Below are 19,143 nucleotides of genomic sequence, written 5' to 3' on the forward strand. Positions count from 1 at the left end.
TTATCTCCGTTCTTTCGAATTTCTTACTTAATCTTTCTCCATCGTTTCTAACTTTTTTGGCCATGTCTTGTTAATTAAAAAAAATTACACATAGACTGTATATTAAGATTATTCATTTATTTATTCATACAGTCTATGGTTTCAAATGGTTACGGACTTTCCATAACTGCAGTATTGTTCTCACCCATATCTTCATTTCTACTGCGCACGTGCTGAACCCCGGGGATATGACGACATAACTTTTCCTCTTTTTAAACGTCCTTGCCGCACACCCGGAAGTAAATAGAAACAACATTTTTATTGAGAAGAACTGTTTCTATACTGCAGTCAAAACGGAAATGCCTGTCACCGTTATTGTCCCCTCTCACGTGTCTCATGTGTGACCATATGAGGTTGTCTTAATCCGGAAAAAACACGTCAGCAGCGGTTTTGTCGGCAGAGACGGACCGTGCCGGTGCTCCTCCAGGATGGCGAGTTTTGGTGATTTCCACTCTCAGCTGGCATCCATCATGGAGGTGTTAGCTAACGCTGCAGTGGCTGAGATCTGTCAGCTGGTGGACGACGGTTTTGCGACCCTGAGGCTGGAAATCTCGCGCAGCCAGAGGGAGAACGTGGTCCTGAGGAGCAGATTGCGGCTGCTGGAGGTCCGCGCGGGAGAGCGAGAGCCCACCCCCCCGCTGCACGTGCTCACCTGCTCCACGACAGGTTAGCCCCCCCCCCCCCGAAACTAAACTAACCAGCTTAATGTCCTGCATGGACAGCACTAGACACCAGGTCACACTCATAAATCAGACATTTCAACAGCATGATATATACTACATTAAAACAACTGCAGCCTCGCCTTCATTACAGTGGCGCCTCCAAGGCGGGGCCATGGCCCCCCTGATATCAGCTGTTGCCCCCTTACAACCCTTTCCCTCCAAAATTATCATGTAAATGCATGTTTTTTTAAACACAGGTAAACCCACTAAAAAAAAGGCTATATAGTGGTAAAGTAATGAGTCCCAAAAAGCTGAAGTCGGTTCGCCTTTTAGCACTTATGGTTCCCTCGTCTTCAATTCTATGGTTTTTTTGAATTTGTTTTTGGTAAAATGCCTTAAATAAGGTCTGTGGTTAACACAGGCTAAAGATATTTAGATATTTTTTCAATAACATGAAATACGTCAGTATAAACCCAATTTTTGAGTTTTTAATGTTTTACGCTTCTTAATGAAGGTGGTTCCTAACAAGTGGCTAAATTGGACTACAGTGTTTGTCGGGGACATTAGACGTCATCAAACCGGACACAGAAACTCATTCAACCCACTCGCCCACCTCTTTCAGTTTAACCGCAACAGTCACGCTTGAACTTGCAGATTTGTCTGTTTATAATATTTTTCGATTCTGTTTTAAAAGTGGTGTTCATCTGTAAAGATTTTCATGCTGATCAAAATGTTTAAGTATCATAAACTTGTGTTCATCACAGAGCTTACTTTTGGCGATCATTAAAAATCCTATTCAAAAAACTAATGAGGTTTTCAACGAGGGAACCAGTGTGATGCTTATTGCCTGGTTGGCCTACAGAAATATGTCATCCTTTCACCACTCTATTGCTTCCCCCGTTGCCAGTTGAGCAGAGCTGTGTACACGCTGCTGCAGCAGACGAGTGTGCCATTTGTGTGTGTCATAGACTGACCGAAGAGCAGGTAAACACCAGTTCTTGGATCTGAAGTGTTGCTCCCTCAAATTAAAGCTGCACATTTCATGTTTTAAAAGAAAAGGGCAACAAGCCATCATGCAGCAGGTAAAAAATGATACTTCAACAAAAAAAGGCCAGACTTCCACTTTGATTTACAATCGAGGAAAAAAAAACTAAAGCACTGCAGACACTTATTATTTATTCACCAGATACATGGCAAAGAGTGCACATAGTGACAGAGTAACAGTGGACATATTCTAACGAAGTCCTCGAATTTGCTTTAAGCAGATCATCACTTCGGAGAAGACGGTTCTGCCGTTAACAAAAGAAACATAAAGTCCACTATCCTGGAGAACACGGACACCCAGCAGTCTCAGGTCAGTGCTGCTGTCTGTTCAAAGGTCAGCTTTTCTTTCTTTATCTCTTTTGTTCATGTCCACATACAGGAGAGAGGGGAAATTCATGCTTGCTAGCTGAAATGCAGTAAAGAAATTTAACTAAGTGCATTTAGTCAAGCATGGTACTTAAAGACATTGTGGAGGTTCCTGTACTCTAGTTGAGTATTTTCACTTTATATTTCTACTCTGCTTCATTTGGACTTCACTACATTTTTTTGATTAGAGAAGTTATTATTTACTTGGACTGAAATTATCAATACTGTATAAAAATAAAAAACAAAGATGTATCATGGATTAAGCAACACCAACAGTATAAACAGATGTTATTACAGTAGTTACAATGTACAGAAATTTTGAAGATTACAACAACTACAACAACTTGATATTCTGATTTCCAACTGTCCCAACCCCACTCCAACGTTTTGTTTCAAAATGTCCATGAAGCTCCCCCAAATATTTTCAAAAACTGCCAGCTTTCCTTTAGTAATATATGTTAGTTTTTCCAAAGCAGCACATGTTGATAAATCCTTAATATATTGCTTATACTTGTTTTGTTTGCATCTTTCCATCCTATAGCTGTTGCTATGGAAAGATGCACGTGCACGGCTGCGGATAATGTAGCAGAGCACTCAGATGTGCAGTGTAGCAGCTGTATGACTCTCTGTGCCTGTTTTGTGTCTGCCAGCTGGTGGTTGTGGCGGAGCCGCCGGCGGAGCCAGAGGTGGTGGTGATAAAGAAGGAGAGACTGGAGGAGGAGCTGAGGGACTGCAGTGTGCTGGGGGACCATCAGACAGCGCCCAGCATCAGCAGTACACATTCAGGTCTATAAAATACCGTACAGCTTTTGACTAAAAACACCACAAAGGAAGAGAAAGACAAAAACATCTAACATGCTGCAGCTGGTTTACTGAAGCCTCGTTCAAACAGGCACTGTATGACTGACACGTCTGTCTACTGCCCCCAAGTCACTTATTTTTATATTAATCATTCATCTGTATAATTATTAAGATGGTTTTTTTTAAAGCTGAAACACAGCCACAAATCTTCAATCTGGTCCGTGTTTAATTAGATTTATTTTTTTTCCTGATCTGTATGATTATCAAGATGAGCATGTTTTTCTGACTGACAGCTAAAATTCTTTGATTGACTTTGCTCCTGGCTGGACTGCAGGCTGCAGCGCAGCAAAGTGGGTAAAAATATCAATATTTGACAGAAAAGGAAAGCATTTATATGTGGAGCCTACTCAGTCATGGTGGAATCTCAAAAATTAAGGAAAAATAACCACAAAATCAAGGAAAATGGCGAAATAAGCAAGATCTCATAAAGTCTATGGTATCAGCCAGCAGGACGCTCGGCTTCTGAAACGCCAACAGACGCTCCCGCTGATGTAATGTCATCGACATGCTGCTGATGGAATCAAAGCGGTAGTGAAAATGCAGGTGTTTTAAAAGTATTGAGCATACGTCTGGATAAAGTTCTTCTACAGTAAAGCTCTGTAGAGCTTAGTAAAGATGTAATGTACAGTTTATTTAACTGTGCATCTATATTTTTGTCTCACCTAAAGGCTAATTCAACGGCCGCTCCACACTGTCAGGACTATATTTCTGCAAAATCAATAATAATAAAATATTTTTATTGGGTTCTGAATATTAGAAAAACATACCAACAGAAAAAAAACATGATATAAATCAGTGCAATACACACAATACACACTCCCAGACCTGCATATACAAGACTGAAAGAAAACGCAGCCCGGTTATAGGATAAATGAAAATTGAAAATAATAATAATAGAAAAATACAAAAATAAAATTTCGATTGCATTTTCATTTAAAATGCAAAATTGAAATCTTTTTTATTTTGTTTAATTATTTTAGAAAAACATTCAATTTCAACATATTACCTGTAGATAAGACAATAATCACCCTTAAAAACTGACTGTGTGTGTTTGTGGTTTATAAACTGTTTTAATTTTAAGATTTTTAAATACAGCTTGTGGCATTGGTGGAAGATTGATTTGATTTTGTCTTTTTCTCTCTGTTTATTTTGCAGTTGGACCTCAGTGTGTTTCTCTGGCTGCTGAGAGCGTCCGTCCAATGAGTGTTGAGGCAGAGCTCCCCAGAGTCAGCGTGTTAGCTCGGTATGAAAATCAGGACTTTGTCAGACCTAAAGCTCTCCAGCAGGAGGAGAAAGGGGGACTGGAGGAGGCCGGAGCTCAGGGTCGGGACTGTCATCCAGCGGACCAGAGAGGTCCTGATCCAAACAGAGGCAGAGAAATGACCAAATTAACCAAAGAATTAAACAAACATGTTGTGGACTCTCTGTCTGCTGATGAAGACACGTCTCTGATAAAGACTCCAGAGCTGTCTCCTCCAAACACTGGAGTGAAGGGTGTGTGTGGTGCTGCGGCAGACTGGAGGGGTGACGCCGTGTTACCTGCAGTCAAACTGGAGGCTGAAGCTTCCTGGTCTGAAGCTCTCTGCACATTTAACACTTTAGTTTCTGTCCCTCGAGGAGAGTGTGTGAGTAACAGCAGATTGACTAACACTAGCGGTCAGCACACAGAGAGTGAAGCAGCAGAACTGGACGCTGGCAGCTTGGACTCCTCCTCCTTCGATGACTTGTTCTCCTCTCCGGAGGTGGCCAGATCTCTGACGGCCCCTCACAAACACTCCGCAGATGCAGTCGCAGGCACAGAGGAGCCCCTCTCGTCTTTCCTGTGCAGCGAGAGCAGCTTCGGGAATTCATCCATGTCCAACTCTCTAACCGCCTTCAGTAACGCCTCCTCTGACTCTCGGAGCAGGAGCTTTCCCAGCAGCACAGGGCGAGCATTCAGCTGCCAGCAGTGCGGCCGCCCCTTCTCCTCCTCCAGAGACCTGCTGGTGCACCAGCGCTCCCACAGCGGGGAGAGAATCTACCACTGCCACCTCTGTAAGAAGCCCTTTGTCCACCCGCACCAGCTGAAAACTCACCAGCGTGTGCACACTGGAGAGAAACCGTTCAGCTGCTCTCAGTGCGGCAAGCGCTTCTCGCAGTCCAGCCACATCAAGAGACACATGAGCGTGCACACGGGCGAGAAGCGCTACAGCTGCAGCCTGTGCGGGAAACGCTTCTCGCAGGCCTGCAGCCTCAAAGTGCACCAGACGGTCCACACGGGAGAGAGACCATACAGCTGCACCAAGTGTGGCAAGAACTTCTCTGTGCTGGGGAACCTGGTCCGCCACCAGAGCGTCCACAACGCCAAGTGAACACACACACACACGATCGCAGAGGAGCACACAAAGTGACTCAGAAATGAACCACAAGTGTTTGTGCATATCAAGCCAGCAGGGCTCATTTTAAAACACTGTGCTGTTGTTATTTATACATGTTCATGTTTACAATAAAACAAAGAAAACTGCCTCCATATGACTGTCTGAACACATGAACTTGGTGAACAGAGCGTGTTTGACGCCTCTGTGCTGCACACAGCTGAGACCAGAGGCCCATTCTCATAAACGCGATATCTCAAGAACACCTTGAGGGGATTTCTTTAAAGTTAACACAAACATCCAATTGGACTTAACCATAAACTGATTAGATTTTGGTGATCAAAGGTCAAGGCCACTGTAACCTTGTCTGTCTTATTCTTGTAAATGTACTATTTCAAGAAAACCTTGAGTTTTTTGTGTTTTTTTTTTTAAAAATCAATTTGGCACAATCGTTCGATTAAACTCCATGATGAAGTGACTTGATTTTGGTGGTCAAAGGTCAAGGTCACGCTGACTTTTCATTTGTCTCATTCTTTTGAAAGCAATATCCCAAGAACACCTTGAAGGCGTTTCTTCAAATTTGACACATACTGTCACTTAGACTCAGTGATGAGCTGATTAGAATTTGGTGCTCAAAGGTCAAGGTCCGTCTGACTGTTTTGGGCTTAACATCTGAAGATGGCCTTGAGGGAGTTTCTTTAAAGTTGGCACAAATTTCCACTGGGACTCAAAAATGAACTGATTAGAGTCAGGGGATTGAAGGTCAAAGGTCAAGACTACAGTGACCTCTAGTGACGTAGAGTGACTTTAAACATGTTTTTGGCCATAACTCAATAATTCATATGTTATAAATATATAGATTATAGCTGGGGCGACGCGTCGGCGTAATCGATTACATTAATACGTCGATTTACATAACGTGCGTCAACGCGTCGCACCGTTTCACACCGCGCGCCTCATGAGATCGTGAGCAGCGCCGAGCGTGTTGTTTTTGTTTCCGCGTCAAGTTAGAGCGTGCACACCTCACGCCTGAGCAGCGCCTATCAGGCGCGTCTGAGCAGCGCGTCAGCTGCAGCGCATCCAGAGAAACAGTGGCTCGCTGCTTTTCTACGCGTGACGCTCGCGTTTGTTGACTGTATACCACTTTATACTGCAGTTTAGAGATGAGGAAATACAAAGATGTTTGTTTTAACTCCACTTCCTTGCGTCCCTTTCAAAACAAAAGCTTTGTCTGTGTCTCTGTGGACAGAATGCCATCAGTTGCTGATACAATGCATTTCATTTTGAAACAGGATGTGGTTGTTGTACAGGATGGGGTTGTCGGCTGTGCAGGAGCTTGTATAATTTCATAAATGAGAGGAATTTGTGCTTATAAATATGAAAATACAGCACTCATATCAGCAGGCAGCGATATGCCTTAAGGCCCAGTTAAAGCTGGTCTAATTTGATGCAGAAAGAATATACTAGTTACAATGATTTCTGTTAGAAAAGTTATGGTGTTAATCAAATTGCACTAATTTTACTGTAAGATGTTTTGTTGGACTGCTGGATTTGAGGTTTTGTTGCTGTAACAAAGAGTAACTGTTTTGTTACTTCTCCTAAAAGTGACCTGAATTTTACATTGTTTTATTTATTTTGCTGTTCGATTGTTAAATGTAGATTCCACACTTTCTTTTACTTGAGTGGAACAAGCTCTTGCATTCATTTTATTTTGGAGAGACTTTTTATCAGACTATAAAACACAGATTACCAGTTAAGACTGGGCTGTTTTTTGTTGGGGAATAATGCCCTGAAGTGTATGACAAGTTTTAAAATGTTATTTTTGGTGAATTCGTTGTTATATTAATCAAGTAATAGTAAGTAAAAATAATTGTCAGATCAAATAATAAAATAATTGATAGATTAATCGACTAATTGATAGATTAATCATTAAAAAAAAAGAATCGTTAGGTGCAGCCCTAATATAGATAGATAGATAAATAGATATAAGTATATATATAAAATTCAGTAACACAATTTCAAATACTTAATTATGAAAATATCCATTACAGTGTAATGGATATTTTTCTTTAGTTTTAAACTTTTTTTTTCAGTCTACTGATTTCTTGCAATTTGCGGGACATTTCTCACCAGGTTGCTCATTGTCTTTTAATGTTTTCCAAAGAAATAACACTGATTTGCTCAGGGTTAAAAGGGTTAACATAAGTCACAGCAAGAAAATAAGACCTAATCCAATTCCATTTTCTCCAAATGTAGTATTGTAGTATGATAGCATTGTACTGCATGTAGTATCAGGATAAACTGTAGGAGTATGTGTTCATTGAATAAATATCTGTTATTATCTATCATATATAAAAGTAGTCTATTTAAAAATCACAACACACATACACACAGTACACACACAAATGGAAACAAGAGTCTTGTTTCTTATCGAGTCCAAAATGCAAAGTCCACTGATAATTCCAGGGGAGTTACTTAAGATCACATTTCAGTTACATATTTAGCAGTTTATTATTATTAGTTATTATTATTATTATTATTATTATTATTATTATCATTAATAATACTACTAGTAATAATCAGCTGAATTTAACAAGAGATTAGAGGCTGAAACGTTTAGGAAAAAGTGGGCAAAATAAAGGCAGTAAAAAGAAAATAATAATAATAATAATAATAATGAGAGAGACAGAATAAAAAGATAAATTAAAAGACAAATTAAAAATAGACAACAACAACAAAAGTGGGTTTTAATAAGTGATTTAATAATGAATCTGTAATTTTCAAAGTCTTTGTTTAGAAAAACAGTAAAGAGGGGCCCTTGATTTATAAACTTACACTTACGTATGTAAAATCTGTAAAAAAAAAAAAAAAGTTTTCCTCAAAGTTCCTGTTATAGGCAAGGGACCCGAAAATAACTTGCTGAAAAAATAATGTAAAGTTTTTGTAATTATTAATGTCAATAATATATCTGGAAACATCTTTCTATAATTCCTATCAGGTCCGACTGAGAGAAAGACTCTGCTGCTGCCTGTTTATGTTTTTTCCGCTTTTTTCATTATTCATACATGGCTCAAGCATGTTTACAAATTCAGTCACGTAACAAACAGGAAATATGACGTTGCAAACAAAACACAAGAAAAACAAAAAAGACTAAACAAAGACATAAACCATGCAAGACAAACTATAAACAACTCTTTACACACACACACGCGCGCGCACACACACACACACACATACAATATATGGCAATGAGCAACTTGGCAAGAAATATCCTACAAATTGCAGGAAATCAGCAGATTTAGACAATTAATTTTAAAAAACTAGGATTATAAAATGATGTTGGTGAATTATGTATGTGTGTGAGTGTGTGTGTGTGTGAGAGAGAGAGAGAGTACATGTGTCCATCCAATATACTTTAATGCAAAGGCATTAACAAAAAAAAATCCGCTACTGCTTGTGAAGTGATGCTGAACAACAAAGTGACGTCATCAGCAGGCGACTCACTCGCACCTCAAGGAGCCACAACATTGTGGAGCACATACAAACAGGCAGACAGTAAATGAAACGCTCGTCGGTCACATTGCAGAGTGTGGATCTGGTCACGCCCGTGCACCGCAGCAGCAGCAGCAGCAGCAGCCGTCCGTCGCGCGCATCTGTCCCCGTGCAGGAGCAGCAGCAGACAGCTGGAGCTGGCGATGATGGCGGACTGTGTTGGCTTTCAGGCGCAAATCGCCTCGATTATCGAGGTACTGGCCAATTCGGCGGTGGCGGAGATCTGCAAACTGGTGGACGATGGCTACGCGGCGCTGCGCTCTCAGATGGACCAGGAGCGCGAGAAGAGCGAGAAGGAGATCGATGCCCTGCGGCACAAACTGCGAGAAATCGACGTTAAGATGCGGAGCTACGAGAGGAAGATGAGGAGACGAAGTCAGCGCGAGGAAACGCACGCCGTTCATTTTAGGCCACCCGAAGGTAAATATATGGAGAAGGCGACAGGCAGGGCTGCAGCTGGCCTGCTGCGCTGCACCACCGCGGCTACATTAAGTCTGACACACACAGACACACACACACAGACACACACACACACACAGACACACACACACACACACATGTCCTCATACATACAATCAGGCGCCTAACATGCTTATCGATCAGCTGATGCGTTCAGTTGTGATGAGTCTGAGAGTACACAGAGGCTTTCAGTGGCTGTTAGTCTGCCTCCATAGCTGCTGTAACTTATCTGTCATGCCACTGTGGCCCCTGCACTACTGGGGCCCTCAGGATCATACAGACACACATGATGTCACATGATGACTCTCATACCGGAGGAAAAGTCTGCTGTACAGTTGAGTTAGACTAAAGGCTTGAAATACACTGGATCTTTGTCAGTATAGGTCGGTTACAAAAATGCTGTCTTTTAAGGGACTTTTTATTTATTTATGATGGGGTGAAAAACGGGGGAAGTACTTCAGATATTTTTTTTCCATGCACTAGGGAAGGAGTTTGTTTTTTGTTTTTTTGTTGTTGTTTTTCTTTTTGTTGCCTGAGGAGGGACATTTAACTTTAAAGCATTGTATTCTGTATTTTTTTTCAGAAGGCATGAATTTGTTAAAAAATCAATCAGTAAGACTTTATTTGCATAGCACTGTTTTATATATAAACAAACCATAACACAAAGTGCTTCATACACACACACAAGCACACAAACACATGAATAAAAAATAGACTTTGTGATTAAGTAGAGCACTACAAAAAACAGGAGTACTCATTAAAACAGGAACTGAGAAAATGCTACCATAAGTGAGGAAACACCAGAGACAGAATAAAACATATAAATACAAAGATAAAATGAATAGATAAATGAAATGATAATAGTAATAATAAAAGATAAATCATTAAAATATTGTAAATAACAAATAAATGACAGAATGACAGCACAAAGTAAAATAACATATTAAAAATAATAAAATGATAGAGGAAGTAATAAAACTGAAGCTGCCTAAAATGTCTAAATAAATAGTCAATAGATAAATTAGTTGTCAAACTTCTCTTTTTTTGCCCAAACCATGGATTCACATTGTCCAAATATTAGTTCACCAGAGAAGGAGGATTCCCCCGTAAGCATACTTGGCAGTTTTGTCTTTGTGGTGTGAAAAAATATGAGCAAAACAGCCAGTGAGAAACTGGTGATGTCAGCTGTTTTCCAGAAAATTCTCATCTCAGTTTCTTTTGGCGAAATGGGGATTTTATTGGCCCTCCTTTTGTTCACTGAGCCAAATGTGTAAGTCAGTTTGACTTTTTAAAAAAGCGTATGCAATCATCAGAAATTTTCCATACGTTTTGATGTACAAATTGTGTATGTTGAGTAAAAATTATGAGAGTAAGAGCTTTTTTTTTTTTTGAGATATTTTTGAAAGTATTTTTCGGCTTCTCTCCACTCTAGCCTCACTCTGCGTTTGGTCTCCTCCACTCTAGCTCCCAACGTTCTGTCCCATAGAAACGCATTGTAAAGTTTTGCACAATTTTTTGTGATCTTCGTGAAAACGGTTTTGGTGAATCTCGGAGAAAAGTCATAGCACACCATTCCCGATCATTCCGCATGTTTTGATGTTTTTTTTGTGAATGTGGTGGCAATGCTAGATTTTGCACTGCAGGCACCCTAAATTAAAGAGGCCAAAAAAAGAAATCCTATTACTAGCTTGCTTATTTACTTACTTATGGTGGAAGCACAAACGAAGGAAACATCAACAAAATCTGCAAGTCTCCAAATTAGGGCAGGCAAAATGCTCTGCGTCTGAACGCCACGCGGAGGGCAAAACAAAACCAGGTCTGGGGAGTTATTCCTCCCAGCTCCCTTACAGTCAAGATGTTAACAAAGATATCAAAACCAGGAGCTGATTGATCTCGTCCCATGTCTAACTTCAGTGGATCATGTCACATGTATTCTGGTATTAACCTGCAGATGCTCTGGTTTAAAATGAGGCCAAACTTTGCTATAGATGTCAGATTTTGAGCCACGACGAAGGCCAAAATGTGGCCCGAAACAGAAAGTAAGGCTCGACGTTTTTAGCTGAGACCCTTACCGACCACTTAAGAGCAGTGATGAGTCAACAGTCAATGACAAACAAAATGGTTAATAAAACAGGTTTTTCAACAACTCTGAGCATACAGTCATAACTGTACACACAAAATATTAGGCCGGTTGGTCGAGTAGTATTAGGCAAACGCTCAACAAAACATGTTACCGGCTCCTGCCTTACGCCTATCCAAGAGAACAGCTAAATACATAAAAATAAGAGCACCATTCATAGTCTATAGAAACTTCCCAATATATTTACATTTTTGCTTTTTTTATTGATTTTTTTATTAGTGAGTGCAAAAGGACAAAAACAATAACAAAAAACGGTGTATTAATAGGCAAAGCATACATTTGGGTAGATGGAGACTGAAATTCAGACAACACCGAACAAAACAGGACTAACTAACAAAAAAGACCGACAAAAATACAAAGAAATGATCAGGCATGATGTTATTCTTACTTTTGTTGATATGCAAACAGGTTATTTTGCTCAGCTACGGGTGCTTGTTGAGGTCATGTGAGTTTATGTGTTCAGCTGCATGCGTGTCTGTGTCTGCAGCTGAGAAAAACGAGAGAAGATGGACTGAACAAATCATGCTAAGAGGAAAATATATATAATATATATATATATAAATATATACTACTATTGAACTACTACAATAATTAGCTGTTAATATATACAGTTACTGTATACATAACATTCACAGTAACACAATAACTACATCCTTACGTTCATTTATTTACTGTTATATCAATTTCAGCAGCTGACAGCTTTAACATTACTGTTCCAGTGGATCGTGGCTGACAGGGAGAACAACAATGTGAACTCGCTGGCATTTCTGAATAAATATGTACCTCTAAAACTTACAATTGACAAGCTAATACACAGATTGGTAAGAACTGGAGAGGAGGACTCCTGCGATTGGTTAAAAATGGACAGAGAGTTTCATTTGAGGGGTAAGAAATGGAGATTTGAAGGTGTGCGAAGGTGCTATGGGTGGCGCCATGCGGGCCACATCAGGGCCATGAACAGCTCAAACTGGAGTCTAATTTTTGCCCCATTTGAAATGAAAATGTGAACAGCTACATTTAAAAAATCTGATCTATAAAATAATCCGGATTGGGCACTTAGGCCTGCAGTGTGAACATAGTCACTACCTACATGAATGGATGCTTTCTCTGCTCTCTCAACTGGTACTTGTATGAATGCTAGTATATGTTTATTATACTACTTTATCACTCCATTTTCCCCCTCAGTCACACACTGTAAAGTCAGAAGCTATAGGAGATCGCTCAGAAGTTAATGGATGACTTTAAAGAGATAATTTGTGCAAAAAGAATGATTAAGAGGCCAAAATCCCACAAGTTAAAATTGCAAGAAAGCCTGTGCTTAATACTTCCTGTTTTTATGTTTTTTTCAGGAGATGATGACCATCAGCCTGTGGTGGCACCTCCTCCTGACACGCCTGAAGAAAAACCCTTCCATCACATTTCAGTGGTAAAGATTCATCAGCAGAAAATGTTTAAATATGATTTACTGATTATGTGAGCACTTCAAAGCTTTTTCAGGGTTATACTGTTTGTAAGGCATCTCTTCTTCTATAACATGGAATTGAAGGAAACTAATCTCTCTGGTGACCTAAGTAGAAGAAACGGCTAAAACCAACAATCACAACACCGAACACACCATGTGTATGAAATTGAAATCATGTGATTTTAGTCACGTCATGATGAGGAAGATCATGTAAGATATTTCACAATATGAACTGCAACCTTTCTTTCAAGCATGCGCTCGGTGTCTCACTGTGCCGTCTGGCGATATACCTCACTGATGTTATCAGAGAACCGGGGTTACCTTTGTAACCTAAAGTTATGTTAGTTGGATGCTAGGGATGTAACGATTCACTCAACTCACGATTCGATTCACGATACTGGGTACACGATATGATTTTCTCAGGATTTTTTAAAATGCAAAATGAGATTTAAAAGAAGTTATCACTGAAATCTTTTCTATTAATTATTTCAAACAAAAAATTATACAAGATACTGCATTTTGTCTTCTTTTCGATATCAAATGAAAGAATCCCTTTTTATTTCTGAGGTAGGGTATAAATGCAAAACACAAACAATGCAATGAACGCATTTCTGGACATTCACAAGTCATTCACAGTCCCCTGCTGTTAAAAAAAACCTACAACTTTCACTTGTGACAGTGGTAGCTGGTGTGGAAAGGTTTGCTTTTGCTAGAGGGAAAAGCAGAGAGAGCGAGTTTGAAGAACTAACTTTGTGATTTGTGGGTGATACGATGGACACGCTCTTTGGCTCTCTTACTATTTGTGTAATTCAACACCCTCTTGCAATATTTGCAGACTGTTTTTGTCTTTTCTCTTATCTCCTTGCCTTTATTACTTTCTGATGTAAGGAGGCTCAAATGCTGCCACACCTCCAATTTGAAACTGGAGGGTGCATCTTTTATTTCAGTATCACCTGTCGCAGAGCCTTTGCTTCATCTTATTTATGTTGGCGAGCTGTCTCTAGTCTCGGACGTGACGTAGGACGTTGAACATGTAGTGACATAGCACTTCGAGCAAGCAAAGTCAAAAGTAGAAACCCCCTCTGCTGTTCAAAAAAATTATCGTGGTTCATTTTTCATCTCACCGATTTGAATTTCACATATTTTGTATCGATTGGTAACTGCCTTGTGCAGCATCGTTTCATCCCTATTGGATGCAGATGGTGATGGTTGATGGGTGTTTTAAAAGATAGGTTTTAAAAGTTCTTGAATTGTTTCTGCTGCACTCACAATCTTTCATAGCACAATGTGTAGTGGAGTATTTGTACCTTGACATAAGGCTTGGGCAGTATCACAGTATTACAGTATACCAGGGTATTGAGAAATCCGAAATATGTTTTTCAATACCATCATAAATACAGGTGCTCCTCTTTCTAATCAACTTAGCACTGCACACTTATACTGACATCTACCGTATACCCCGGTGAAAATCCAGGAAGGTATGAAATTACATCCCCCTGAGCCTACTTGACATCATGGATTTCAAGGTCACATGGTCACAGGTCTGTTGTAGGTTTTTCCTGAACTCAGTGATGAAAGATTGTGAGGAATGCAGATCTTCCAGCTGTTTGTGTCCCTATCGCAGCAGGCGGAGACCAATATGTTTCTGGTGAAGCAGGAGAAAGTGGAGCGAGATGACTGCAACCTGGACCTGAAGGTGGAGGTGAACATCAGGGCCGAGTGTGGCCTGTCTACAGGTGAGTGTGACTGTGCGTGATGAAATCAGTGTTTCATTAGTCATTCTGCTGGCTTCAGTGTTTACTTGAGGTTTAATTCAAACAAAGCAGAATATGCTGATAAACTAGTGGATATGGCCGCTGGAAAGTTGACACTGCGTTTGGACTTCAGTTGGCTGGTCAGTTTTTCTCCATTAAAGAAGTATTTCACTGCTGGGAAGATGGTCTTTTAATAAAACTAGTCTGTCTCTGCAGTACAAAGATGCAAATAGTTTTGACATTGGTGCAACATGACCAGACAAGACAGAGAAAAAGGATGCTTTTGCTCAAGAGGTAGAAAACCTACTACAGCCAGAATGCGCTGCATCACACCAGACCAATAAACGCTCCTGCTGTTGGCTGACGTAATGACAACTCAAAACATACTGAACTATATATAATATATATAAAAAACTTCTTTGAAGAATACAAATGATAAGCAGGGACCAGAGGATTTTTGAAAATATTTCTATGAAGATGTTATTTTCTGTGGTAGGGAAACTGATTGTGCACTGGAGGAAATATCCTGGGAGGGATCTGACCTAGATTTGTCCCCAAGACTGATTTATTTATAGATTTTGATTCCCCTAAATTCATACTCTTCCTGACAATCCTCAGCAGCCCTCTCTGTGCGGCTTCATAAAATCTGATGGTGTTTAGAGCAAAACAGTGCAGTAATAATATTTCTGTTTTCTTTTTTAACTCAGCTGTCTCTGTTCCCCTGTGTCTCTCTGTTCGTCTTCAGCAGTGGAGCCCAGTGAGGAGCCTCCACCCACTGATATTGTTCTTGACACCAGTGTCACTAACATCCCCTCCTCCACCACCCAGCCCTCCTCCTCCCCCACTGAGGCCACCATGGACCTGACCTGCAGGCCTCGAGCCAAACGTAAAGCCACCATGCCTGTGGGCAACACTTTGACAGTCAGCAATGGGGGGGTCACAGGCCCTGAGGCCGCTCGCAGGGACCTTGGTGAGGGCCTCACAGATGGTGCTCTGAAGTCAGAGATCCAAACAGACAATGTTGCAGAGGATGAACTCCATCCCTCCCAGCTCTCAGCCCCTGTAGCCTCAGATGAGCCCAGCCCTGACCGCCTCAACAGCCTGGGTCTGGACCTGGCCTGGATGCAGGAGAGGGTCAGCCATCTCGGCGCAGCGTACGCAGTAGCACAGCTTGGTTTGGGGAACACAGAGACTGGCCACCCCTCTGCCTCCTTCCCCGCACAGGGAGGAGGAGACAGTCTAGATAGCCCTCCGACCATGCTTTTCACAGGTGGCGCTCATGAAATGGCTGCTTTCGCCGCCTCCTTTGACATGGCTGCGGCTGCAGCCGCGGCTGCTGCAGTCGCAGCTGCACCGCCTCCACCACCTCCTCCACCCCTTCCCCCCGCAGCTCCTCCTGCCACCACGACCAGCCAGAGGCGGCCTTACAGAAGCAGCGCTGCTGCTGCTAAAGAGCCCGTGGTGTGCGCTGTTTGTGGGCGTGTCTTCCCCACTGCAGCCTCTCTGGAGCTGCACCAACGTGTGCACACAGGAGAGAGGCCCTACACATGCCCCCACTGTGGAAAGGGCTTCGCCCAGCCCAACAACCTGCGGGTCCACCTCCTCATCCACACTGGGGAGAGGCGTTATCGCTGTTCACTGTGTGGGAAGAGTTTCATCTCGTCCAGCCACCTGAAGAGGCACCGCACGGTCCACACGCAGGAGAAGCCGTACAGCTGCTCTCGCTGTGGACAGTCCTTCAGCCAAATGTGTAGCGTTCGCAGACACCGGCAGCAGTCCCAGTGTGGCCTGTAGACTGAGCGCTGGAGGAGCTGGATGGCATCAGGAGCTTATCCTCATACAGATTGGGCTCTGAGGGATGAATAGTTGAATCCTTTACATGGGAATTCTAGCATCTTATGTAAACACGAGCAAAAACAGCCAGGCTGTATCCTGTGACATCATGGCACGTATAGTTGATATTTGTCCTAGATCATAGCAGTGACGTGAATTCTGTTTAAAGGCAGAATCCTCCTAAACCACACTCAACCTCTTTTTACTTCTTGTTTCAAACTGAGAGGATCACAGAGTGGACTGTTCGAGTGCCTGAGACAGTGTTGAGAACACTTATTCCATCAATCTGTCATGAAATGGTCTGTATGTGTTTACACAGCGGGGCTGATCCAGGAGGAAAGGGTCGTAGTTTATCCTGCATTATGTTAGATTATGATGATGGTAAACAGCTATCATCACAGTGTACCTGCACTGTCCACTGACCACTTTGTGAAACAGGGTGAACAGAAACATTTTGAGCACCTCACAACCCTATAGTGTTTATATAATGAGGCGACTTTCAAAATTGACTTAAAATACATAAAAAGTCATCAGACGTTAAGCACGTGTTATTAACAAAAATTTATTCTTGCCTTATCCCACTGTGAGGTCTGAAGCCAGACTCATATTTCCACACACTTCTGCTTCTTTTGTTTTTGTTGGACTGCTGCCACCACTAGATTACATTTCTCACACTGCAAAGTGTAGAAATGAAAGGGACAGTTTGGATTTTTTGAAGTGGGGCTGTATGAGCTACTTATCTTTAGTCAGTGTATTACATACAGTAAATGACTTTTATCAGGCCCTCTGTTTGAAGAAGCAGACGGGAGTAGCACTCCAGAAGCCGAAATGTGGCGTAATACAGTGAGTAGCACAGCTGCACTTAAGCGTAGGAATACAGAAGTTAAGCGGCTGAGAAAATGTAGTGCTTAAGGGTATATACCGACTATAGATACCTTAAAACTTCAGTTAATAGAATGGGCCGTTATTTGCTTAAACCCCTGAACTCAACAGGCTTATATTTTTGCGTCTCGTTTCCTGTGCCGGTATCACTTCTTCTTTGGTGCTCATGGTTTCAGTAAAATGGACTGAATAATTCGTGGAGAATCTTACTAAGCTAACCATATGTGTAGCATGTCCATATTTACAACAGTTTCAGAAGCTAACCAACATTATCTCCTGTGGGTATCCAAAAACCTGGTTTTATACATCCAAAAAACTTAAAAACTTAAAAATGAACTGCATGGTAACCGGGGCTCTAATTGAGACAGGCCTTTGTTTTTCAAAATGTGTAGCCACACCAGGCTAGTAAAAGAGACTGGGCGTCTAATTGAGACTAGGCTTATATCAGAAGTTTTATGGAAAGTACCTCATACAGTCCCACTTCAAAAAAACATTTAAAATCATGCTGAGACGTCCTCAGTAGAGTTTTTGATTGAAATATTTATGTTTTTTAACTGGTAACAAGGGGAACCTGACAGCATAGTTAGCCTAGCTCGGTCAAAAGTCTCACATTTCAATAACCCCAAAGCTGTCTTAGTGGCAAGTTGTATTTTATGTAGTTAGCTATGCAGTGATAAAACATAAAGAATGTGATAACAACATCATAGCCTTCCCTGCATCCTTGATCAAGATATTTCAAATCATAAAAAACAAGTTCTGTTTTCATATATTTATGCCATTCTAAGGGCACAGTCACACATGAGTGAATGCAGGTGAGTCACTGTCGTCTGCTGAGGTGATATACATGCTGAATGTGGGCAGTGCCGGTAGAAAGCTAGCTTGGTAGCTAATGTTAGCTAGCTTGTGAATAAATACCATCAAATTTGATGTTAATGGTACATTTTCTATTTTCTTATGTTCAACACCTGTCTCCTGACTTACTGCCAGCCAAGTAGCATCTCTCATGTGGATCGTCAAAAATAAGCTCTTTGACAAACACAAGTTTATGAGACTTAAAGGTTTTGTTTAGCATGATAATCTTCACAGATGAACACCACTTTTGTGTGTTTTGAAGTGTAAATGAAATCGCTAAAAGCAAAAAGCTATTGTTAGGCTATATACGAACTACAACATGGTCGCACGACCTAAACGTCACCACTATAAATACTGCAAAAACACGTTAAAACACAATCAAAAAAACAGATAAATCTACAAGTTCGAGTGCAACTCTATAAAGCTGTAAAGCAGCCAGGTGGATTTAATTAGTTTATGTGTCCGGTGTGATGACGTCTAACATCCCCAATAAACACAGTAGTCCAATTTAGCCACTTGTCAGCAACCGTCTTTTTAAGAAGAGTAAAACCTTAAAAGTTCAAAAATCGTGTTTAAGCGGACATATTTTATGTTGCAGAACAAAACGTCTAAAAATGTTAAGCCTGTGTTAACCACAGACCTTATTTAGGCATTTTACTGAAAACCCATTCAAAAAACCCATAGACTTTTAGACGAGGGAACCATAAGTGCTTAAAGGCTAACGAATTTCTGCCTTTTAGGACTTATTACTTCCCCACTGTATATGGTCACTTCTAGATAAAAAAAAAAAACAGCCAAGAAAGCAGTGGCTAAAATGCAGAACTTGAGGCCTCAAAGTGGCAGTCCACAAATCAGTGGGTATTGTCATTGTAGCTACATCCAT

The 19,143-nt window shown here is 41.1% G+C and overlaps 2 protein-coding genes across 4 annotated transcripts; both read left to right on the top strand.

Moving 5' to 3' along the window:
* The first annotated feature begins 271 nt into the window (after window positions 1-271).
* LOC121941907 (zinc finger protein 8-like) lies at window positions 272-5,558 on the top strand. Of its 2 annotated transcripts, none has more exons than XM_042484883.1 (4): window positions 272-705; window positions 1,964-2,055; window positions 2,762-2,897; window positions 4,128-5,558. In XM_042484883.1, exons 1-4 carry the CDS (start codon window positions 468-470, stop codon window positions 5,321-5,323), a joined length of 1,662 nt encoding a protein of 553 aa, XP_042340817.1. In that variant the 5' UTR covers window positions 272-467; the 3' UTR covers window positions 5,324-5,558. The 2 variants fall into 2 exon arrangements, with proteins under 2 accessions (XP_042340817.1, XP_042340819.1); XM_042484885.1 differs by having other exon boundaries at window positions 1,967-2,055; window positions 4,128-5,557.
* A 3,301-nt stretch (window positions 5,559-8,859) lies between these two features.
* On the top strand, window positions 8,860-18,494 carry LOC121941908 (zinc finger and SCAN domain-containing protein 22-like). Of its 2 annotated transcripts, none has more exons than XM_042484886.1 (4): window positions 8,860-9,298; window positions 12,827-12,903; window positions 14,564-14,675; window positions 15,439-18,494. In XM_042484886.1, exons 1-4 carry the CDS (start codon window positions 9,022-9,024, stop codon window positions 16,485-16,487), a joined length of 1,515 nt encoding a protein of 504 aa, XP_042340820.1. In that variant the 5' UTR covers window positions 8,860-9,021; the 3' UTR covers window positions 16,488-18,494. The 2 variants fall into 2 exon arrangements, with proteins under 2 accessions (XP_042340820.1, XP_042340821.1); XM_042484887.1 differs by having other exon boundaries at window positions 15,442-18,494.
* Window positions 18,495-19,143: the final 649 nt, after the last annotated feature.

Source organism: Plectropomus leopardus, chromosome 4, assembly GCF_008729295.1.
Source record: "Plectropomus leopardus isolate mb chromosome 4, YSFRI_Pleo_2.0, whole genome shotgun sequence".
NCBI lineage: Eukaryota > Metazoa > Chordata > Actinopteri > Perciformes > Serranidae > Plectropomus > Plectropomus leopardus.

Bases quoted from the DNA above. Each gene is read 5' to 3' on its own strand.
- LOC121941907 (XM_042484883.1), top strand. From the start codon at position 468: ATGGCGAGTTTTGGTGATTTCCACTCTCAGCTGGCATCCATCATGGAG. The intron at 706-1,963 runs GTTAGCCCCCCC...ATTTGCTTTAAG, and splicing joins GCTCACCTGCTCCACGACAG to CAGATCATCACTTCGGAGAA. The intron at 2,898-4,127 runs GTCTATAAAATA...TTTATTTTGCAG, and splicing joins CATCAGCAGTACACATTCAG to TTGGACCTCAGTGTGTTTCT.
- LOC121941908 (XM_042484886.1), top strand. From the start codon at position 9,022: ATGATGGCGGACTGTGTTGGCTTTCAGGCGCAAATCGCCTCGATTATC. The intron at 12,904-14,563 runs GTAAAGATTCAT...TCCCTATCGCAG, and splicing joins CCTTCCATCACATTTCAGTG to CAGGCGGAGACCAATATGTT. The intron at 14,676-15,438 runs GTGAGTGTGACT...GTTCGTCTTCAG, and splicing joins CGAGTGTGGCCTGTCTACAG to CAGTGGAGCCCAGTGAGGAG.